This window comes from Monodon monoceros, unplaced genomic scaffold, assembly GCF_005190385.1.
Source record: "Monodon monoceros isolate NGI ecotype Baffin Bay Population unplaced genomic scaffold, NGI_Narwhal_1 Super_Scaffold_22, whole genome shotgun sequence".
Lineage (NCBI taxonomy): Eukaryota > Metazoa > Chordata > Mammalia > Artiodactyla > Monodontidae > Monodon > Monodon monoceros.
The window spans coordinates 20,738,948-20,759,765 of NW_021703779.1; the positions used below are offsets into that span (position 1 = coordinate 20,738,948).

Below are 20,818 nucleotides of genomic sequence, written 5' to 3' on the forward strand. Positions count from 1 at the left end.
AATGTGTACTGAGAGAACCCCTTCCATTAATGACCATGACCCATTTAGATGTGTATTTTACACTGTGACCTAGCACACCCATAAATGTGCATGTGCACCATGCATAACAAGTTACACAATACTATGGGTGATGCATTCTTTTATTTTTGTCATGTTGGCCACAACCCACTAAATTTCATGACCTACTAATGGGTCACTTTTTTTTAACAAATACATACATATAAAATATAAATTTAAATTTATATATGTGTGTGTGTGTATAAATAAAATCAGGATACAGTAAATGCCTGGCATATCAATACCCTGTCATGTAATTTTCCTTCCATTATGGTACAGTTCATTTGTTTTAGCCATACTATTCCCTCTATTAAAGGTACACAATTTCTGTGACAAAAAAAACCAAAAATATCCTACCCTTTCTTTTGTTACTACAATCCCTCCTCTGAGGTATTACTTTTATCAATGCCTCTGGCTTACTGAATGGTTTTGACAAGGTCCTGTTTTATTCTGAAGATCCTTTTTTTCTTAGCATACACATCTTAACTGGAACTTGATTTTTTAAATTATGTGCAATATAGTCATTAAAATGTTTCTCTAACCAAACAGCAAATCAAGTGAAGGGAAGTAGGTCTAAATCAGGAAACTCTGGAATGAGAAAGCTGCCTCTCCTTTTATGGAGAAGGAAACAGAACCCAAAGAGATGAATCCTCTACCCTATGCCCTGAACTAGCTGGCTGCAGACATAGTTGAGACCTCAGAGGTGCCTAAGAGCCAGCATTCGAGCCAGCAGCACTCCTCCCACGTCACACTGCCTGCCTGAAACCCACCTGCTGGACCAAAGGACCCCAAATCCACCTCAGATTGATTCCCTTACATCAAAATAATCCCACGATACAACAGTTTTACTAGAAGCAACGTGACTGGTCAGGGGTCCTTAAATCCGTTTTTTGGGGGGTTTTTTTGTTTTTTTGCGGTACGCGGGCCTCTCACTGTTGTGGCCTCTCCCGTTGTGGAGCACAGGCTCCGGACGCGCAGGCTCAGCGGCCATGGCTCATGGGCCCAGCCGCTCCGTGGCATGTGGGATCTTCCCGGGCCAGGGCACGAACCCGTGTCCCCTGCATCAGCAGGCGGACCCTCAACCACTGCGCCACCAGGGAAGCCCTTAAATCCGTTTTTGAACTTGCCGAATCCCTATTTTTAATTCCTCTTTCTTGTTATCTATTTTAAAGTAGTTCATTATTTGTTGCCCAGGGAGGGACAGAAAACATTCACAAGTCAATTTAGAGAGTCAATCACAACTGCAGCAAAAGTTTTTCTCTAAGAGCAAATTAAAACAAGTGCCCAAAATATTTCAGCCATCCTTGTCTCTTATGGTTGAGACCAGATTGTATTCTCATGTATGTGTCTGTGTATGTGTGTGCGTGTGTGTGTGTGTTTATCTCACAAGTTAACCCTTTATCACACTAGTTGAGAAAATATATATGAAATGTGACAAAGGGCCAAGATTCTAGACCTAGTCTAGGCCTACCCCACCTAACCCCACCTATATACAGTTACAAGGTGGGCTGTGGGAAGTTACTTTCCCTCTCTAAGTCTCACTTTCCTCATCTGAAAAAGTGGGTACTAATGGTATTGACCTCAAAGGCTGATTCTAAGGATTCAATTAGAAAATACATTTTGATGTCATTAGCAGCACAGTGCTAAGCATCCAATATGTGTTAGCCATATATAAAATTTCTTATTTTATGATTACATACTGTGACTGATTTTTTCCTACACTGCACTAACATACAAGTTGCCATGGGGTTCTATATTACCAAATAAAGAATCCGTAATTACTTCCAAATGTTTTCATATTAAAGCATAAAGCACTGAATTTGAGCTTGAGGCTCTTATACAGAAACAGAATAACACAAACTTATATTCTCCGTATCAAAATGGAGGCAAATATCTTATGAACTAACCTTCACCATCTTCCTGATGCACTTCCTTTCGCCTCCCTCTTCTAATCTATAAAGGAGCATAATGCTAAAAAATTACTATTCAGAATTTGTTGTAAAGTTAAACGCATTGTTACAAGTTAACGTTTTATAAAACATCAGCAGTGACAGCAAGAAATTATGCTCCTGTTGAAAAGCAAGACTGCCAACCCTGGAAAGCAGGAAAGTCAGTGAGATCTAAAATGCTGCCCTAAATTTGTTTTTAAGAAACATAATACTAATACTTGATTCTTCATAGCAAAAGAGGGCAAAACGATTTACCCCTTAGACAATAGAATACAGAGTATAATCCCGGCTCTGTAAAAGTTATTAAAACTCCTAGTGTGTTCCATTTATTCATAGGTATTAACAACAACAACAAAGTCCATGATCAAATAAGTTTCACAAAAGCTGACATCAAAACTTAAACAGGTGTTCTAATGGCCCTACTTTCCAGTCTTTTGTAAGCTAATACGCATTATAAAATACCAGAGGAGAGGTATCCGATGCAGTATCTCCTAATGTTACTTGTCAATAAAATGTTTAAGACATTTTATAAAATCATATATTGTATTAAGTTGTTTATAATATAAACATATAAAATGTTTATGAAAGAGCATCTCACCAGTGTCCAAGGACTTCACCCAGGAAAGAGAGTTGGATGCTTGGAATTACTCAGCCCCTTGCCATCCAGCCCTAGATACCACTGCTTTTTGAAACTGTTTTTTCTTACCAGCGGCCTTTCAATCATCCAACCAGTCGCCTCTCCCCAGTGATCATCTTTGTGAACTTCCATGACACCATTGATCACTCTGCACAAAAATGGCTTTGAGAAGCAGGAGGATAACGTGGTTAGGAGCTGGGAATCTGGCTGTTTGCTCATGGAGCCCCCGCGCCACCATTTAAGAAGTCCAACTAGCCTCTTAAGAGAGTCCTGGCTGGCCCCCATCCGTTCCAGCCTCCCCAGCTGATGTGCCAGATGGTCTAGCCCCTGATGAGCTCCCAGGTGAGCACAGTTGCCTGAGTGACCCCAGCCAATGCCACACAGAGCAGAAGAACCTCCCAGATGAGCCCAGCCACCCCACAGAATCAAATGTGTCTTTTGAAAGATGAAAGGCCTTTTTCTCTGCCCAAGTTCATTGAAAAGAAAAATAAAATGTTGAACTCCCTGGGGCGGGGGTGGAGGGCAAACTTCAGTTTTTCAGGACTCAAGCTACTGGCTCTATTCACAGAGAGGAGAAAGAGCAGACGGTATAGAGAATGCCAGTAGCAAAGGGAACACATAGACATGCAGAATACTCGGGCTACCACGAGAAGTGGAGCCACAGCACCACGTGGGCACACGGAACACAGTGCAGAGCATACTAGCGTGAAGTGAACTCTTCTAAAGAAACCAAAAATAAAGACACCATCCTCGAAGACTGCCCAATGAAGAACTACCTAAGCAAAAACTAAGAACTTGGTAATAAATGCCTGATGTAAAATGGGGTATCTCAGCATGGACTATTCAATACAAAACTATGTCCAACCCACATTAGGAAGTTCTGTGCTAGACAAGTAGCAGTGCTGGTACTGGTTAAAAGCCCACTACTCCTTAAAGAAGAGGAACAAAACACTAAACATCGACAACCTACTGTATATCCCTTGGACTTTCCTTCATCTCATCTTCTTAAAGTCCTGTATTAAAAATAAAAATCTCTAGCTCTTACAAAAACTTTTACTGGTAGAAAACATACTTTGATTTAAAAATCTGATATTCAAAATTAATTGAACAAGTAATTTAACTAAAAAGACAATAAGCAATTTTTTAAGAGTTCAGTCTCAATAGAATTCAAAGAAAGGCAATTAATGAATGTCATTTTTCACCTACTGAAATGGCAAAGATGTTTTAAAAAGTAAAGGATAAGGGCTTCCTTGGTGGTGCAGTGGTTAAGAATCCACCTGCCAATGCAGGCGACACAGGTCCAAGCCCTGGTCCAGGAAGATCCCACATGACGCAGAGCAACCAAGCCCGTGCGCCACAACTACTGAGCCTGCGCTCTAGAGCCCACGAGCCACAACTACCGAGCCCGCGTGCCAAAACTACTGAAGCCCACGTGCCTAGAGCCCGGCTGTGCTCTGCAACAAGAGAAGCCACTGCGATGAGAAGCCCGCGCAGTGCAACGAAGATTAGCCCCCGCTCACCGCAACCAGAAAAAGCCTGCGCACAGCAACAAACACCCAACACAGCCAAAAATAAATAAAATAAATTTTTTAAAAAAAGTAAAGGATAAAATTCAGCCAAGTTCAGGGAAATTGCTAATGAATTAAGTGCATGTGTACAACTGCTCTGGAGGGATACGTGAACTATTCAAAGCCTTGAATGTGTGCATACGATTTTGACCTACAGATCACTTATCAACAATTTTCCAAAGGAAATAGTTTAATGATTAAATATTTTAGTTTTAGGATATTTACTGCAACATTTCTTACAACAGCGAGAAAAGTTCTTGCAAAAGCTTCCGTGTACAGCACTAAGTGGTTAAATGCATAACGTACAATCTATACACCAGCATGCAGTAGGTCTCTTAACTGAACTCCGCTTAACACGTTCACACAACTCCCCAGGGCCGTACCTTCCTGCGAGGCAGCTCAGGGACCTCACCGGGTTACAGGCAGATCTGCAAAATGCTGTACTGAAGGGCCAGGTGAAGCTTAGGATGGTAGTAAGTACAGCGAGGGGGGCGAGGACTGATGCTAGCAGGCTTACGGTGCAGCACACGCTGGGTGCCATGAGTCCAACTGCACGCCTCCAGAGTAGTTGTTTGTTCCCATGACTATTTATGCCAGAAGTGCTCATTCATATTAACTGTGATTTCAATAAACATTAAATTAATACAGATTTTTTTAAAAGCACTCCAGCCGATTCTGACGCAGAGCCAAGTTTGTGACCGCTTTGTGTTTAGAACCCACACTCAAGACTGTTTCTTTCCTGGGAGGACCTTTTCAGAGATGAATTCTTTCCCTCTGTGCAGCCTGGTTTCTCCTTCTTCTGAACTTGATCAACTTCCCATCCCATCAAAGGAGAAACTGGGTCTTAGCTGCAGACTCGTCGGAATACATCCCTTTGGGTTCCTAGGTGGCACTGTGACATTGGGTACGGCCTCCCTTACTATCAATACATTCCCAGCTTTGCTGTTTACTTCGGAACCAGGTAGTGTGAATCCCAGCACCACCATCTACTAGCTGGGGGAGTCTGAGCAAATTATCAACCTCTCTATGCTTCAGATTCCTGAGTGGCCAAACCCTACAAGCGGGTTACAGAACCTACCTCATAGTGTCGGTGGAAGAAGTAAACACATCAAGTGCTTAAGAGAGTGCCTATCTAGCAAGTGGCAAGTGCTCTGTGAGCATAAGCATCTGTAATTATTATTACTGTTCATGTTTTTTAATCAGATATATGCTGCCCAGCCCCTAGCAGAGTGTGCTGAACAGCTGTCAGGTGAATGGAGGAATGAACACTTGGTCCTGTGTCTCCTGTGTTCACCATCTGTGAACAACTCCTCTTGGCATGGTTCCTTTTTTTTTTTTTGATACATCTTTATTGGAGTATAATTGCTTCACAGTGCTGTTACTCTCTGTTGTACAGCAAAGTGAATCAGCCACATGCATACATATATCCCCATATCCCCTCCCTCTTGAGCCTCCCTCTCACCCTCCCTATCCCACCCCTCTAGGTGGTCACAAAGCACCAAGCTGGTCTCCCTGTGCTATGCGGCTGCTTCCCACTAGCTATCTATTTAGTGTATATGTGTCAATGCTACTCTCACTACACCCCAGCTTCCCCTTCCCCCCACCTGCCAGTGTCCTCAAGTCCATTCTCTATAAAGCATCTTTATTCCTGTCCTGCCACTAGGTTCATCAGTACCATTTTTGTTTTTAGATTCCATATATATGCGTTAGCATATGGTATTTGTTTTTCTCTTTCTGACTTACTTCACTCTGTATGACAATCTCTAGGTCCATCCAACTCACTACAAATAACTCAATTTTGTTTCTTTTTATGGCTGAGTAATATTCCATTGTATGTATGTGCCACATCTTCTTTATCCATTCATCTGATGATGGACACTTAGGTTGCTTCCATGTCCTGGCCATTGTAAATAGAGCTGCAATGAACATTTTGGCACATGACTCTTTTTGAATTATGGTTTTCTCAGGGTATATGCCCAGTAGTGGGATTGCTTGGGTCGTATGGTAGTTCTATTTTTAGTTTTTTAAGGAACCTCCATACTGTTCTCCATAGTGACTGTATCAATTTACATTCCCACCAACAGTGCAGGAGGGTTCCCTTTTCACCACACTCTCTCCAGCATTTACTGTTTCTAGATTTTTTGATAATGGGCATTCTGACCAGTGTGAGGTGATACCTCATTGTAGTTTTGATTTGCATTTCTTAATAATTAGCGATGTGGAGCATCTTTTCATGTGCCGCTTCGCCATCTGTATGTCTTCTTTGCTGAAATGTCTATTTAGGTCTTCCACCCATTTTTTAATTGTGTTGTTTTTTTGATATTGAGCTCCACGAGCTGTTTGTATATTTCGGAGATTAATCCTTTGTCCATTGTTTCATTTGCAAATATTTTCTCCCATTCTGAGGGTTGTCTTTTTGTCTTGTTTATGGTTTCCTTTGCTGTGCAAAAGCTTTTAAGTTTCATTAGGTCCCATTTGTTTATTTTTGTTTTTATTTTCATTACTCTAGGAGGTGGGTCAAAAAAGAACTTGCTGTTGTTTATGTCAGAGTGTTTTTCCTATGTTTTCCTCTAAGAGTTTTATAGTGTCTGCTCTTACATTTAGGTCTTTAATCCATTTGGAGTTTTTGTGTATGGTGGTGTTAGGGAGTGCTCTAATTTCATTCTTTTACATGTAGCTGTCCAGTTTTCCCAGCACCACTCATTGAAGAGGCTGTCTTTTCTCCATTGTATATTCTTGCCTCCTTTGTCATAAATCAGGTGACCATATGTGCATGGGTTTATCTCTGGGCTTTCTATCCTGTTCCATTGATCTACATTTCTGTTTTTGTGCCAGTACCATACCATCTTGATCACTGTAGCTTTGTAGTATAGTTTGAAGTCGGGGAGCCTGATTCCTCCAGCTCCATTTTTCTTTCTCAAGATTGCTTTGGCTATTTGGGGTCTTCTGTGTTTCCTTGGTATGTTTCAGATCTAAAGCTTCCCACAAATCCTTACAAATGCTGTGTCTTTTGTTGAATCCCTTTACTACAACTTTTCATCTACCCTCTGCTAACAACAAAAGCTGGGAAATAGAAGGAGGCAAAAATACAAAGGAATCACATAGGGTTGATGGGATTTAAATAATACAGGGGAATTGCAGTAAAGGTCAGGTTTAAAGAATGCCCTCCAAATGCCCTGGCAGGAAACCATGTAGATTGATGGTTGCAATATGTGTAAGAAAAGAATGTGTCCAGTCACATAAAAAGGCATTCAGCCCTCATTTCCTGAGTAGACAGGAGGAAACGTGGTAGGTTCACAATTTAAATTGTCTTGAAAGTATTTATTATTCAATAATTCTTTCCCCCTCTGCCCCATCCAGCCATTCTCTCATTCTACTTTTCTGATCAACCTAAAAGCTGAATACATCCTTCTTCTCTATGGAGGATGAGAATAAACACTAAGAGCAATATACTTGCTCAGGCCTTCATCAGGCACCGTGTCACTGTGGGGCACTGGCCTTCAACAAACGCAGTCTTCCTAGGGCTCGATGAGGTGGTCCTTTTTCAAGGTCACTGGTGCACTCATGGAGCTGAAATGCCTCTGCCCATCTAAATACAACATGGACTCTGGAACATAAGAGAGAGAGCTCTGGAGACACGTGCAGCACCTAAGAAAATCACTATATGAACACAAAACTACTTGGGAACACTGGGACGACAATGAAAATTCAAAACCGGCACAAGGCATGTGCTGCTGGGCCAGAGAGTGCCTCGACTCTGGCCCTTTGGCTGGACCGGTCCTGACCACCAGTGGCTGCCTGCAGCTGACACTGGCCCTTCAGACAACAGCCAGGCAGGCAGACCAGCAATGGCCACTTGAACGCCATGAGGCATCCTGCCCTTCAGGGCTGCAGAATCTCAAAAGCACAATCCCCTAAAGACATGCTCTAGGGCTGATGGGCATCAGAGTACTTCCTACAACAATTTAAAAGGAGAGAAATGTCTTTAAAAGTTCCCCTCGTTAGGGACAAGCAGTCATTTGCCACTTACCTCCATATGTTCTGGGGAAAACCAAGGGCACTTCTTTTTCCGACAAGAACGTGAAATGAAAGACATTGGTGGTCATATGCTCTTTATCCTGTAGAGAGGCCACCTCACTGTGTACTCTGACTTGAATGTAATTTCCCTGAGTAAAGCAAACCTAAGCGATTATGGACATGATAGTTAGTTAATTGCATTAGGAAGGGGGAAGAAAGCAGTCATAAGAGAAACGGTGGCTTTAGAATATAAAAACCTCTCTTCTAGGCCCAAATAATAAAAATTGTATTTCATCTCTCATCACACACCTACCTGCGAAGAAAGAAACAGCAATGATCCAACCTCAACAGGTTTCTGAAACATGATATCATCCACGGTGACTATAAATGGTCGGGAACCACTGTTGGGAAAACACAGTACTTGGGGTCAACTGCAAAATTCAGATGATCTCTAGTTTTTTCCTGACAATCAGCTGAAGCAAACTTTAAATGGTCAAAGAATAAACCTAGAGAAGGAGGGAATAACCATACCAGATGGTAAGAGATGACACTGTGACCAGATCAGTACCTAAATCATCTTTTCCCTTCTGCGTATCATCACCCCTTTTTCTCAGCAGGCATTTAATGTACTAAGTGACAACATCAGAGCGAGAGCCTTCTAAAATGAAGGTCAAACCCACGTGGTACAAGTGTAGCATTTATTTAAAAACACAATATATTCCCAAACACATCCAGACGGGTCCAAAATGTTTCACTGAGTGAGGCAGTATAAACGGCTTCTCAGGAGTTAAGACTACCTGAAATCCAACTCACCCGAAGTTACAAGCAGTAGCCCATCCAAGTTCATATGCTCTCCTCATAAGGAAACCACCAAAGATTCGATTGAAAATGTTCCGCTCCTACAGGACATAAAATAAATATTAATAAATACAAGCCCTGTGATGATCCGAATCTGTAGAACAAAGGAATTCACAATGCCATAGAACAGAGGTCAGTTTGAAGGCGTGTCAACTCTTAGATGAGTGTCATGAGTCCAAGTTATCCTGTTTAGAAGATTTTTCACTAAATTCCAATACCTGAGGGTGGCAAATATCCAAGCTCTTCAGTTTTGAATTCTCCATCCACACTGCATTAGGAGGCAAAACTCGACTTCGAAAACTTATAGTCCTGTACAAATGGAGATCGAGTAAACCCTGTCAATGCCATGGTTTTGCTGCTGAAAAGTAAAATATTTGCAAACAATGCCCAATATGTTCAAGCAAGTGTAGCTCGTGAGAAGGCCAAGGTTTAGATGCTTTCCCAACCAGGAATCTCACCGTCCTAACTTACTTTGGATCCAGCGTGTTAAGAAACATCTCATGTATGGTTGTCATCTCCTCAGCAGTGGGAGCCATTTTCAGTAATGACATGGAGCTGAAGGCGACCCTTGTCCCCTGGTTCACTGGAACAGGAGACAGTAAGGAGCTATGATCAGGAGGGCCACACTACAGCACTGGGTTGCCGACCGGGGCTGCCTCGGACCCTATAAACGCAGTATTTCCAGATTTCGAAAAGCCCACTGGAAATTGCACATCTATGCCAGAGAAGGCTGCTGAGGCTACATAACACTTTCAGTGATTTTTTGCTTTCAGATGGAAATCATGTCTGCTCAGTGTGACACCACTTATAATCACCTTGACCTACAGCCCCAACCAGCAGTTATCTCATTAAGATACATCTCCCATTTCATTAAATGTGAGAAAACAAATTACTTCACTTAATATTGTATCATCAATAAAAACCGTTCAGGGCTTCCCTGGTGGCGCAGTGGTTGAGAGTCCGCCTGCCGATGCAGGGGACACGGGTTCGTGACCCGGTCTGGGAAGATCCCACATGCCGTGGAGCGTCTAGGCCCGTGAGCCATGCCTGCTGGGCCTGCGCATCCGGAGCCTGTGCTCCGCAGCGGGAGAGGCCACAGCAGTGAGAGGCCCGCGTACCGCAAAAAAAAAAAAAAAAAACCGTTCAAAGTATGGACTCTGTGGATACTTTACTGGTATGAGGAGTCCATACATACTCTTAAATAATCTCCTCTGCAGTACAGTTAATGTGCTTTTTAAATTGTATCTTATTATGAACAAATTAATATACATTCTCCTTGTCTAAAGATCTCTTCTTCCTCTGGGCTTTCAAGGGTGAGTGGATTTACAAATGCCGGCCTAAAGAGAAGAAAAGAAAAGAAAAATTTTAAGACATGCCATTACCTAATAAAAACTGAAGGTGTTCATTTTGGGTAACACTTACTGACTGCTTTACATAAGAACTCTGAACAATTAGGGGACTCTTCTGGTTACAGACTTATCTACACACTAGAAAGTTCACGTTGTAAAAGGATATGGCCACTTGCCAAAATGTTTCACCTGATTCTAATTATGAGGAAACAGTAAAATATAGGTTGTAGAACATTCTGTAAGACAACCGGCCTGGACTCTTCAAAAATGTCAGTGCCTTCCCAAGGCAATCTACAAATTCAATTCAATCCCTATCAAACTACCAATGGCATTTTTCACAAAACTGGAACAAAAAGTTCTTAAACTTGTATGGAAACACAAAAGATCCCAAATAGCCAAAGCAATCTAGCAATTTGGCTAGAAAGAAAAACAGAGCTGGAGGAATCAGGCTCCCTGACTTCAGACTATACTACAAAACTAGTCATCAAAACAGTATGGTACTGGTACAAAAACAGAAATATAGATCAATGGAACAGGATAAAAGACCCAAAAATAAACCCATGCACTTATGGTCAATTAACCTATCACAAAGGAGGCAAAGAATATACATGGAGAAAAGACAGTCTCTTCAATAAGTGGTGCTGGGAAAACTGGACAGCTACATGTAAAAAAATGAAATTAGAACATTCTCTAACACCATACACAAAAATAAACTCAAAGTGGATTAAAGACCTAAACGTAAGACCAAATACTATAAAACTCCTAGAGGAAAACATAGGCAGGATACTCTTTGACATAAATCGCAGCTATATCTTTTTAGATCTGTCTCCTAGAGTAATGGAAATAAACACAAAAATAAACAAATGGGACCTAATTAAACTTAGAAGCTTTTGTACAGCAAGGGAAACCATAAACAAAATGAAAAGATAACCCTCAGAATGTGAGAAAATATTTGCAAACGGTGCAACTAACAAGGCATTAATCTCCAAAATATACAAACAGCTCATACAGCTCAATATCAAAAAAACAAACAACCCGATAAAAAATGGGCAGAAGATCTAAATAGACATTTCTCCAAAGAAGACATACAGATGGCCAAAAGGCACATGAAAAGATGCTCCACATCACTAATTATTAGAGAAATGCAAATCAAAACTACAATGAGATATCACCTCACACCAGTCAGAATGGCCATCATCAAAAAGTCTACAAATAATAAATGCTGGAGGGACTTCCCTAGTGGCCAGTGGGTAAGACTCCGAGCTCCCAATGCAGGGGGCCCAGGTTCGATCCCTGGTCGGGGAACTAGAGCCCACACGCATGCCGCAACTAAGAAGTCTGCATGCCACAACTAAAGATCACGTATGCCGCAACTAAGACCTGGTGCAGCCAAGATAAGTAAATAATAAATAAATATTTTTAAATAATAATAATAATAAATACTGGAGAGGGTGTGGAGAAAAGGGAACCCTCCTATACTGTTGGTGGGAATGTAAATTGGTACAGCCACTATGGAAAACAGTATGGGAGTTCCTTAAAAAACTAAAAATAGAGCTACCATATTATCCAGCAATCCCACTACTTGGCATATATCTGGAGAAAACCATAATTTGAAAAGATACATGCACCCCAATGTTCACTGCAGCGCTATTTATAATAACCAAGACATGGAAGCAACCTAAGAGTCCATTGACAGATGAATGGATAACGAAGATGTGGTATATATACAAAATGGAATATTATTCGGCCATAAAAAGAATGAAATAATGCCATTTGCGGCAACATAGATGCAACTAGAGATTATCATACTAAGTAAAGTAAGCCAGACAGAGAAGGACAAATATCATATGATATCGCTTATATGTGGAATCTAAAAAAAATGATACAAATGAACTTATTTATAAAACAGAAATAGACTCACAGACATAGAATACAAACTTCTGGTTACCACAGGGGAAACTGGGGGGGGATAAATTGGGAGTTTGGGATTAAAATATACACTCTGCTATATATAAAATAAATAACCAACGAGGACCTACTGTATAACACAAGGAACTATACTCGATATTTTGTAATAACCTATATGGGAAAAGAATCTGAAAAAGAATATAGATATAGATAGAGATATAGATATATAACTATCACTTTGCTGTACACCTGAAACTAACACAACATTGTAAATCAACTATACTTCAATAAAAAATTGTAAGAAGTCAATGTCTTAAAAGACAGAAAGCAGCAGGGGGATTATTTTAAGGGGAATTATTTAAAGAAACATGATTACTGCATATAATATATGGTCCTTAATCAGACCCTGACTCGGGGGAAAAGAATATTTTAGGGACAATTGGCAATTCATATATGATATGAATCATATATTAGATAATATAATTGTATCACCGTTAAATTTCTTGGATATAATAAAGGCACTGAGGTTATGTAGGAGAATGGCCTTATTCTTAGGAGATACATGCTGAATTAGGGTAAAGTAGTCTCAAACTTACTTTGAAACGATTCCAGGGGAAAAAGCATATATGTTTGTATTTATCGAGAAAGGACAAGAGTAAGGCAAATGTGGTAAAATGTTAATTCGAGAATATAGGTGAAGGGCATATGGGTGCTCATTGCATTATTCTTTCTACATTTCTGTAGATGTGAAATTTTCCAAAATAAAACACTGAGAAAGGGATAGTACTTCACTGTGGTAGAATCCAAAGGTTGGATGAAAGAAAAACGGAAACAAAAGTACAGAAATGGGGGCTTCCCTGATGGCACAGTGGTTGAGAGTCCGCCTGCCGATGCAGGGGACAAGGGTTCGTGCCCCGGTACAGGAAGATCCCACATGTCGCGGAGCGGCTGGGCCCGTGGGCCATGGCCGCTGAGCCTGCGCGTCCGGAGCCTGGCTCCACAACGGGAGAGGCCACAACAGTGAGAGGCCCGCGTACTGCAAAAAAACAAAAAACAACACAAAAGTACAGAAATGGCAGCTTGGAAAATTAGAATGCACCAGCTGGAAGAGAAGCTTTAAGTAACGCCCTCAGTGCTGGAAAAGGAGCCCCAGGGCAGCCCCTAGGAGCGGCAGGTCAGCTGGAGCTGGTGAGAGGAGCTAGAGAAGATGGGTGGATTCTTTGCTCAGATCAGAGTCACCAAGGGGTTTTTTGATCTTAAGTCGGGTTTCCAAGTCAGCTTTCCATGCAGCAGAAGAGATTTCTCATTGCAGACTCCTAACTCAAGTTTCTAAAACAAATTAGACTTCCCATAGGCCTCTAGACTCCGTCTGTACAAACAGCAATCCTGAAACGTTCCCCCCCACCCCACTCCCACACACATAATTAAACAGTTTTTCCCAGTCTGAATGCCTTGTGTAACTGGCATTAGGGAACCAAGAATCCAGTGTAAGAGAAAAATGATAAAGTGTTAAAGTCTGTACAGTTAAACTGGACTTGGAAATGACAGTACAAATTTATGAGGTTTTTTGTTTGCTTTTTAACATACATCCAAGCCCTGTCTACTGAAAAGGCCTAGAAACATGACAAACTAGTAACAACCTATAGTTCTAGTACCCAGATTTTGGTGTCTAAATACCAGTTTCCCACTAAAAGGAACCTGAGGACTCCTTGGAAAACTGGCTGATTTCAGCCCTGGGGCAGGAAATGTACAGAATGAGTCCAAGACATCTCATTGTACCAGAGAGCAGGAAGTTATCAAACACTAACTAGGAAATGTCAAAATAGCTTATCACAGCAGCCAGCTTAAAGGAGTTCCCACTGACTAAAGATGTTCACTCTGAGAAACAGGAAGAACAATGGCTGCAATGTATTAAAACATATTTACTATATTAAAATCCATGAACACACAATGATACTTTTTTAAAAAGCAAAATAGCAGAAAAACTATGTCATCACTAGCTAGTAAATGTGTAAATAAAAGCAAGAATGAAACACTGATCCTAACTTTCCTTTACAAACCAAATTGCCCTAGTTGATAAGGGAAAACTCTTCTTTACAGATCTCCAGCTAATAAATATAGAAAGAAATGACAGAATTTGAGAATCATTTTACATCCCCTAATGAAAATAATAAAAGCAATGATCAGCAAAGGACATTAAAAGCACTGGAGGAAGACTGACGGGAAACTAGCTATTCATAAGATTGGATACATTGGATACACCTTGTACTGTACTACACCTGTAGATTATTGCTGATCACAAGAGGATAAACTGAACTACACAAGGCAAAAATTAAAGTGTGTCGCTACTTGAACCCACACACTAATCTCAGCATTACTATGAGTGGGACAATCTATACCTCCTGACATGATACAATATGAGATACAGAGACATCATCACCTAGGAAGCGCTCTCACCAAATACGCTGAACTCAAATCTAATCAAGGTTTAGACCTAACTTCAATTTACAGAAAATACTAGGGAGAGTGAAACAAGTTAAAAAAAAAAATACCACGAGGAAGCAATGAGACAAATCCAGAAAGTGGGACACTGTAAAGAACAATCAATCTGGGCTTTCAACCAGTTAATGATATGAAAGGATAAGGGGACAGTGGGGACACACAACCATTCCAGATTAAAACAGACTGATGAGACTGCACAATTCTATGAATATACTAAAAGCCATTAAATTGTACACTTTCAATGGGTGAACTGTATGGTATGTGAATTATATCTCAATAAAGCTGTTAACAAAAAAAAACAGACTTAAGAGATATACAAATCAAATGTAATATGTGGACCTTGTTTGGATCCTGATTTGAATAAGTTGTTAAAGATATGTGGGAAAAAGTGAATATGAACTATTAGAATATATTAAGGACTTACTATTATTTTTGTTAGGTGTGCGAATGGTAATGTAGTTATTTAAGGAAATAGCCTCATTTTTAAAGCAGTGCCCTACACTGAAGTATTTAGAGGTGAAATGTCATTATGTCTGGGATTTGCTTTAAAATATTATAAAGAAAATAATATACTTTAAAAAAAACAGAAGAAGCAAATATGGCAAAATTTTAAAACTCTTAAGTCTAGGTGATGGTATCCTAGAAATTTATTAAAGTCTTCTCTTCAATTTTACATATCTTTGATATTTTTCAAAATAAAGAATTAGGAAAAAAACTGCAATTACCCTTTGTTTTCAGAATCACGAGCCACCATTACAAATGTCGCATCCAAAACAGGGGAAAATTCATTGTCGTGTAACTAGAGAACAAAGGAAAGAAAATGCAGATGTAAAAAATGCATTTACTGGGAAGACCTACTACAATCCTAACTGATATCACAGCCTTTGGGAAAGGCTGAAATTAGCAAAAGAGGACGAGTGCTTTCACTAATCACCATCTGCTGAGATGCCAGGCACACAACTGGGCTCTAGGGGGGAAAAGGCAGCAAGAGTAAAGAGTCTGTGGTCTAGCGGAGGAGAGAGATACCCAAAAACCCAAACCGTGCACAGTGTGAGAAGTGCTGGGATGGGCACAAACTATGGGCCTTGGAGCTGTGAGTGACTGGGACCCAAGGGCAAGGGTCACGGGGGGACCTTGTGCATCACCATCATTTAAGTGTCCCGCATCTTGCAGAACGCTGGCTTTCTCCAGGCCTACCTGTCCTCCCAAAGGCACACACAGCCAGGCGGACCTCCCATCGCTCTCCCAGACATTTGTATTTTCAGGGAACTTGAGTGTGCCAACTACCAGGATGTGTTTGTTTCCTTAGCCTGGCACAGGGGCTTCCAAGAAAGGGTAAGATCAATGAGAATTCTGTGGATTAAGCTAAATATTTACAATGCAGAGGCCATTGAGATTTTAAGGTATTTTCTTTTCCCTAGAAGTCTGTACTTCCAGGAGAGTCATATCATCAAGTCATATCGTAACCTGAGGGTACAGGTGGTTCCATCCTCAACAAACCGACCACTAGTCCTCATCGCCACTACCTGTTCAGGCCATTATGAGCCTTCCCCCTCGACTTTCAGAAGAGTCTCACCAATCTTACTATGACCCTGTCCTATTCAAACCTTGCAAGAGGTCTTCCTTTATCCCAGCATCTGGTCTACACCTGCTGGCATTCTATGTAAAGCCTCCACCACGGAGCCCAGATTCCACTCTAGTTGTTCACCAAACACTCCCGGCATGCCTGCACTCCTTTCTCCAGCCACAGCTAACAACTTGGAGGTCCTGAAATGTCCCATTTTGTCACCTGACCGCCTCCCCTCCAGGCCTCTGCCAGATGCCTTCCTCAGGGCCAGATTCCTCAAGACACTCCTCCCCTCCCTGGCCCCAGCCCTACTCCCCAGGCAGAGTTCATCACTCCCTCCTTTGTTTGCCACCTAAGTGGAAACAAAGTCCTCTCCTGACAGCGGTTCTCAACATAAGTGAGGAAGATGTCATCCCCCGGAGGGCATCTGGAAATGTGCAGCGCTAGTGATGGCTGTCCCATGAGCTGGGGGACACTACTAGCGCAGCGAGGGGTAACCAAAGAGCTAAACAGCTCACAAGGCAGGGAACGGTCCTGCAGAGCAAAGAATTTTCCCACATACAATGCCAATACTGTCCCTGTTCAGAAATAGTGCGTAATAATTTACTGTATCATAATCATTTATTTATGTGTCTGTCTCCCTACTGCACCAAGAGCTCCTTGAGGACAACGACCATTTTTATTCTCATTTGTTTCCCAGCAATTGACACAAAGGCTGGCAGACAGCAGATACCGGATCAATGGCTGCCAACTGCCGACGAATGAACTGAGGCAGCTAACTACTGAGCACTACTAGAGTGTGAACTCCAAGAGAATGGAACTTCCTGTTTTGCTCACTGTTGTACACCAAGCACAGATGGGGCACTCCATAAATCACTGCTAAGTCAACGTTAAATGAATGCCGTCAGGAAGTGGGTGAGGTGACTCACACCCGGATCCTGTTGTTGAGGCGCACATAGTCGAGTGGAAGAGAAAAGACGTTCATACACAGCTCTGCAAGGCAGAGGACAGCAGGTACCAGGAGAGAAGGTCAGAGGGACGAGGCGTGGGGAAGGAACAGGTACTATGAGCTGAAAAGATCAGGGAAGGTTTCGAGCATGAAGTGACCCAGAAGCACAGGTGGAATATGGATATGCAGAGCCAGAGCCCAAGGAATCCCGGCAAAAGGAAAAGTGTACGCGAGGATGCTCATCCGCTCACCTACTGTTTACGTTCCAGTGTATTACAATGAACACTAGTGCTGAGCATCGGGGATGCAAGGTGAACAACTCTCTACTCTTAGGATGCTCAAGGTCTCCAGCTGTGCGCTCCAAGAAGGTGTGTGAACGGTAAGTTGGAGGGAATATAGCTGCAAAGGTAGGTTGGTGCTAGTTTATGGAGCACCTTAGATCCTAACTAGTCAAAGCAATTTAGACTTTGATCCACAGATAATGGTCACGGAAGGGTTTTGAGAAGGGAAGAGATGTGATTGAAGATCGGCTTCGGAAGACCCATCTGGAAGAGATGTGTAAAATTAACACAGAGAGAACAGACAAGAGGCAGGCAGAGTAATTAAAAGATAGCTAAAGTACTCACACAAGAAGCAGTGAGGGCTTGAATGAAACACAGAGGCCAAAGGGAAGGGAAAGAAAGGACTCTGGTGAGTAGCTGTGGGTGATGAATTCGCAAGACTTGGCAAAAGGCTGCACAGGAAAGGGAAAAAAAATTAAAGCTTTCACAAAGGTTTGGAGCTGGGAGAAATCGGAGGGTGGCAAAGGGGAAACCGGAGGAGGGTCAGGATCGGAAAGGAAGCTGATGCACTCAGTTTGGAACACACTGGACTTGAGGTAGCAAGAGCACACTCGGAAGAGAGATCTAACAGGAACCCCAAAAGGCAGGTCTGACGGTCAAGCGGGACCACCTCCACAGTAATGACGATAAAGTAATATAATGGCCAACATTTGATTAGTGGTTACTGTGATAACAAAACAGCATCTCAGAGAAGGCAAGAAATTTGCCCACAGTCACATGGCTAATAAGCAGCAGAGCTGGGATTTGAACTTACATTTCAGCCAAACCAGAGGCAGGGTACCTATTGCCAAGCTGCCTCTCTGGAATAAAGGATCACTCAAGCCGTGAGTTATTAATCAAAATGGCCAATGAGAAATGCAAATTTAAAACAAAAGTCTGTACTTCCCTGGCACTGATTTTCACTGGCTCTCTCCTCCCAATAATTCCTGTATCTCTTTTTCAACCTATTTGTCCAAGATTCCTTAGAAAGCAGGTCTTATGCCAGGAATTCACCGTGCATCAACCATGAAGATTAAAAAAGGGTGCGAACAAATCAGAGGAGCACCCCCAACAACTTTACGATATTTGCTTTAAAAGCAGTATTACCGTCAGTTACAGCAACATGGAAGTTAAAAAATTCAACTGTTTACATACAGCATCAAATAAAAAACTACTTACCTATTTTGACAAATAACTTTAATTACTGCAGAGCAACCTTCAGACTTTTTCCAAAACGTGAAATGCTTCATAATTTCACGTATCTGAATGACAGATCCACTGAATACCCTGACATAACTGAATAAGTCACTCTTAAGTAAGTTTTCACAATGAAATCTTCAACATACTCTGAATTATTTGATTTCTGTACTATTACCCTCTTTGAGGTACTTTTTCTTGACAAATTTCTTCATTTCTTTATAATAGCTATTCTGAGTTATGCTCATTAGAGAGGCTGTTCCTAACTGCTGTAGTAATCTCAGTGACTGTTATGCGTTGAACTGTGTCCCCCAACAAGATATGTTGATGTCCTAACCCTCAGCACCTGTGCACGTGACTTTATTTGGACATAGGGTTGCTGCAGATGTAATCAGGTAAGATGAGGTCACACCGGAGTAGGTGGGCCCTTAATCCAGTATCACTGATGTCCTTATAAGAAGAGAAGAGGACTCACCTGGTGGCACAGTGGTTAAGAATCTGCCTGCCAATGCAAGGGACAGTTTCGATTCCTGGTCCGGGAAAATCCCACATGCTGCGGAGCAACTAAGCCCGTGTGCCACAACTACTGAGCCTGTGCTCTAGAGCCCACAAGCCACAGCTACTGAGCCCATGTGCTGCAACTACTGAGCCCACGCTCCATAACTACTGAAGCCCGTGCACTCTAGGGGCCCGCATGCCACATCTACTGAGCCCACATGCTGCAACTACTGAAGCCCACACGCCTACAGCCCATGCTCTGCAACAAGAGAAGCCACCACAATGAGAAGCCCACGCACTGCAGCAAAGAATAGCCCCCCGCTCGCCCCAACTAGAGAAAGCCCACATGCAGCAACAAAGACCCAACACAGCCAACAAATAAATAAAAGAAGAGAAGAGAAGAGACACAGACACACAAGAGAAAAATGCTATGTGATGAAGAAGGAAGAGATTGAAGTGTTACAACTACAAGCCAAGGTATGCCAAAGGGCCAGCAAACCATTAGAAGCTAGGAAGAAAGCACGGAAGGCTTCTCCCCTACGGGTTTTAGATAAGAGCATGGTCCTACTGAGACCTTGATTTTGGATTTCTAGCCTCTCAATTGTTAAGACAATTAATTTATGTTGTTTTAAGCCACATGGTTTACGGTACTTTGCTACAGCAGCCCTAGGAAACTAACAGTCACCAATCCGATTCATGCTTAACAGAACTCAGGCTGTAGGGAAATTCTCTGGGGCAAAACTAGAAACAAGTACCTTAACATGGAGCTGTATATGATTTCAAAGTAATAAACAGTAAGCATAAACACCAAATTACGTGTCAGTCTATGTCCAGGAGGAGGATATTAATAACACACCATCTGTATGACATGAACTTGAATTGTTTTTCTATAAATGGGTGAACTATATATCTGTCTATGGATAGACAGGTGAATAAGCTTTTCTTTCACTGAGACTAGCTGGTTGTATTGGAACAAGGGGGCAGTCTTCGGGCACAGACACACCTGGAACATATGCATCTTCACTTCCATGGACGTCTTCCCAACCCAACTAACATGGCCACTGAACTTGATGTCCTGTTCTGGGCTTAAGCTCTTCTTACACATATCTACAAAACAGAAAAATCAACCTGAGCCCAAACCATACTCCAAATGTTCTATACTGTAAATGGACAATTTCATTTGAAATTTTGGCAAATTTTACTATATTTCCTTTTTGTCTTCAAAACTAATTTTTCAAAAATAATTTTTGAAAAATTAGACAATGCAAAGAATATAAAAAATAAAACTGGAATCATGCAAAACTCTTCTACCCAAAGATAATTATAATAAATATCTTGGTATATTGCAATCTAGACATTTTCATATGCACATATATACATAAAAATTCCCCCATAAAAGGAAAACATTTCCTCTAATCTCAATAATATTTTATAATTACTAA

The 20,818-nt window shown here is 41.5% G+C and overlaps 1 protein-coding gene across 2 annotated transcripts in view; it reads right to left on the bottom strand.

The window, feature by feature from the left end:
- Positions 1-7,002: 7,002 nt before the first annotated feature.
- Positions 7,003-20,818, bottom strand: part of ACOT9 (acyl-CoA thioesterase 9) — a 28,373-nt gene continuing 14,557 nt past the window's right edge. The window contains exons 6-14 of one of the 2 annotated variants that reach the window (XM_029241095.1): positions 20,380-20,483; positions 15,571-15,644; positions 10,356-10,423; positions 9,558-9,669; positions 9,305-9,395; positions 9,042-9,127; positions 8,542-8,629; positions 8,242-8,392; positions 7,003-7,818 (exon numbers count right to left, since the gene is read on the bottom strand). In XM_029241095.1, the coding sequence (XP_029096928.1) occupies positions 7,730-7,818; positions 8,242-8,392; positions 8,542-8,629; positions 9,042-9,127; positions 9,305-9,395; positions 9,558-9,669; positions 10,356-10,423; positions 15,571-15,644; positions 20,380-20,483 (863 nt within the window). In that variant the 3' untranslated portion in view covers positions 7,003-7,729. The remainder of the gene's footprint in view (positions 7,819-8,241; positions 8,393-8,541; positions 8,630-9,041; positions 9,128-9,304; positions 9,396-9,557; positions 9,670-10,355; positions 10,424-15,570; positions 15,645-20,379; positions 20,484-20,818) is intronic. The other variant, XM_029241094.1, reaches the window with a different exon arrangement.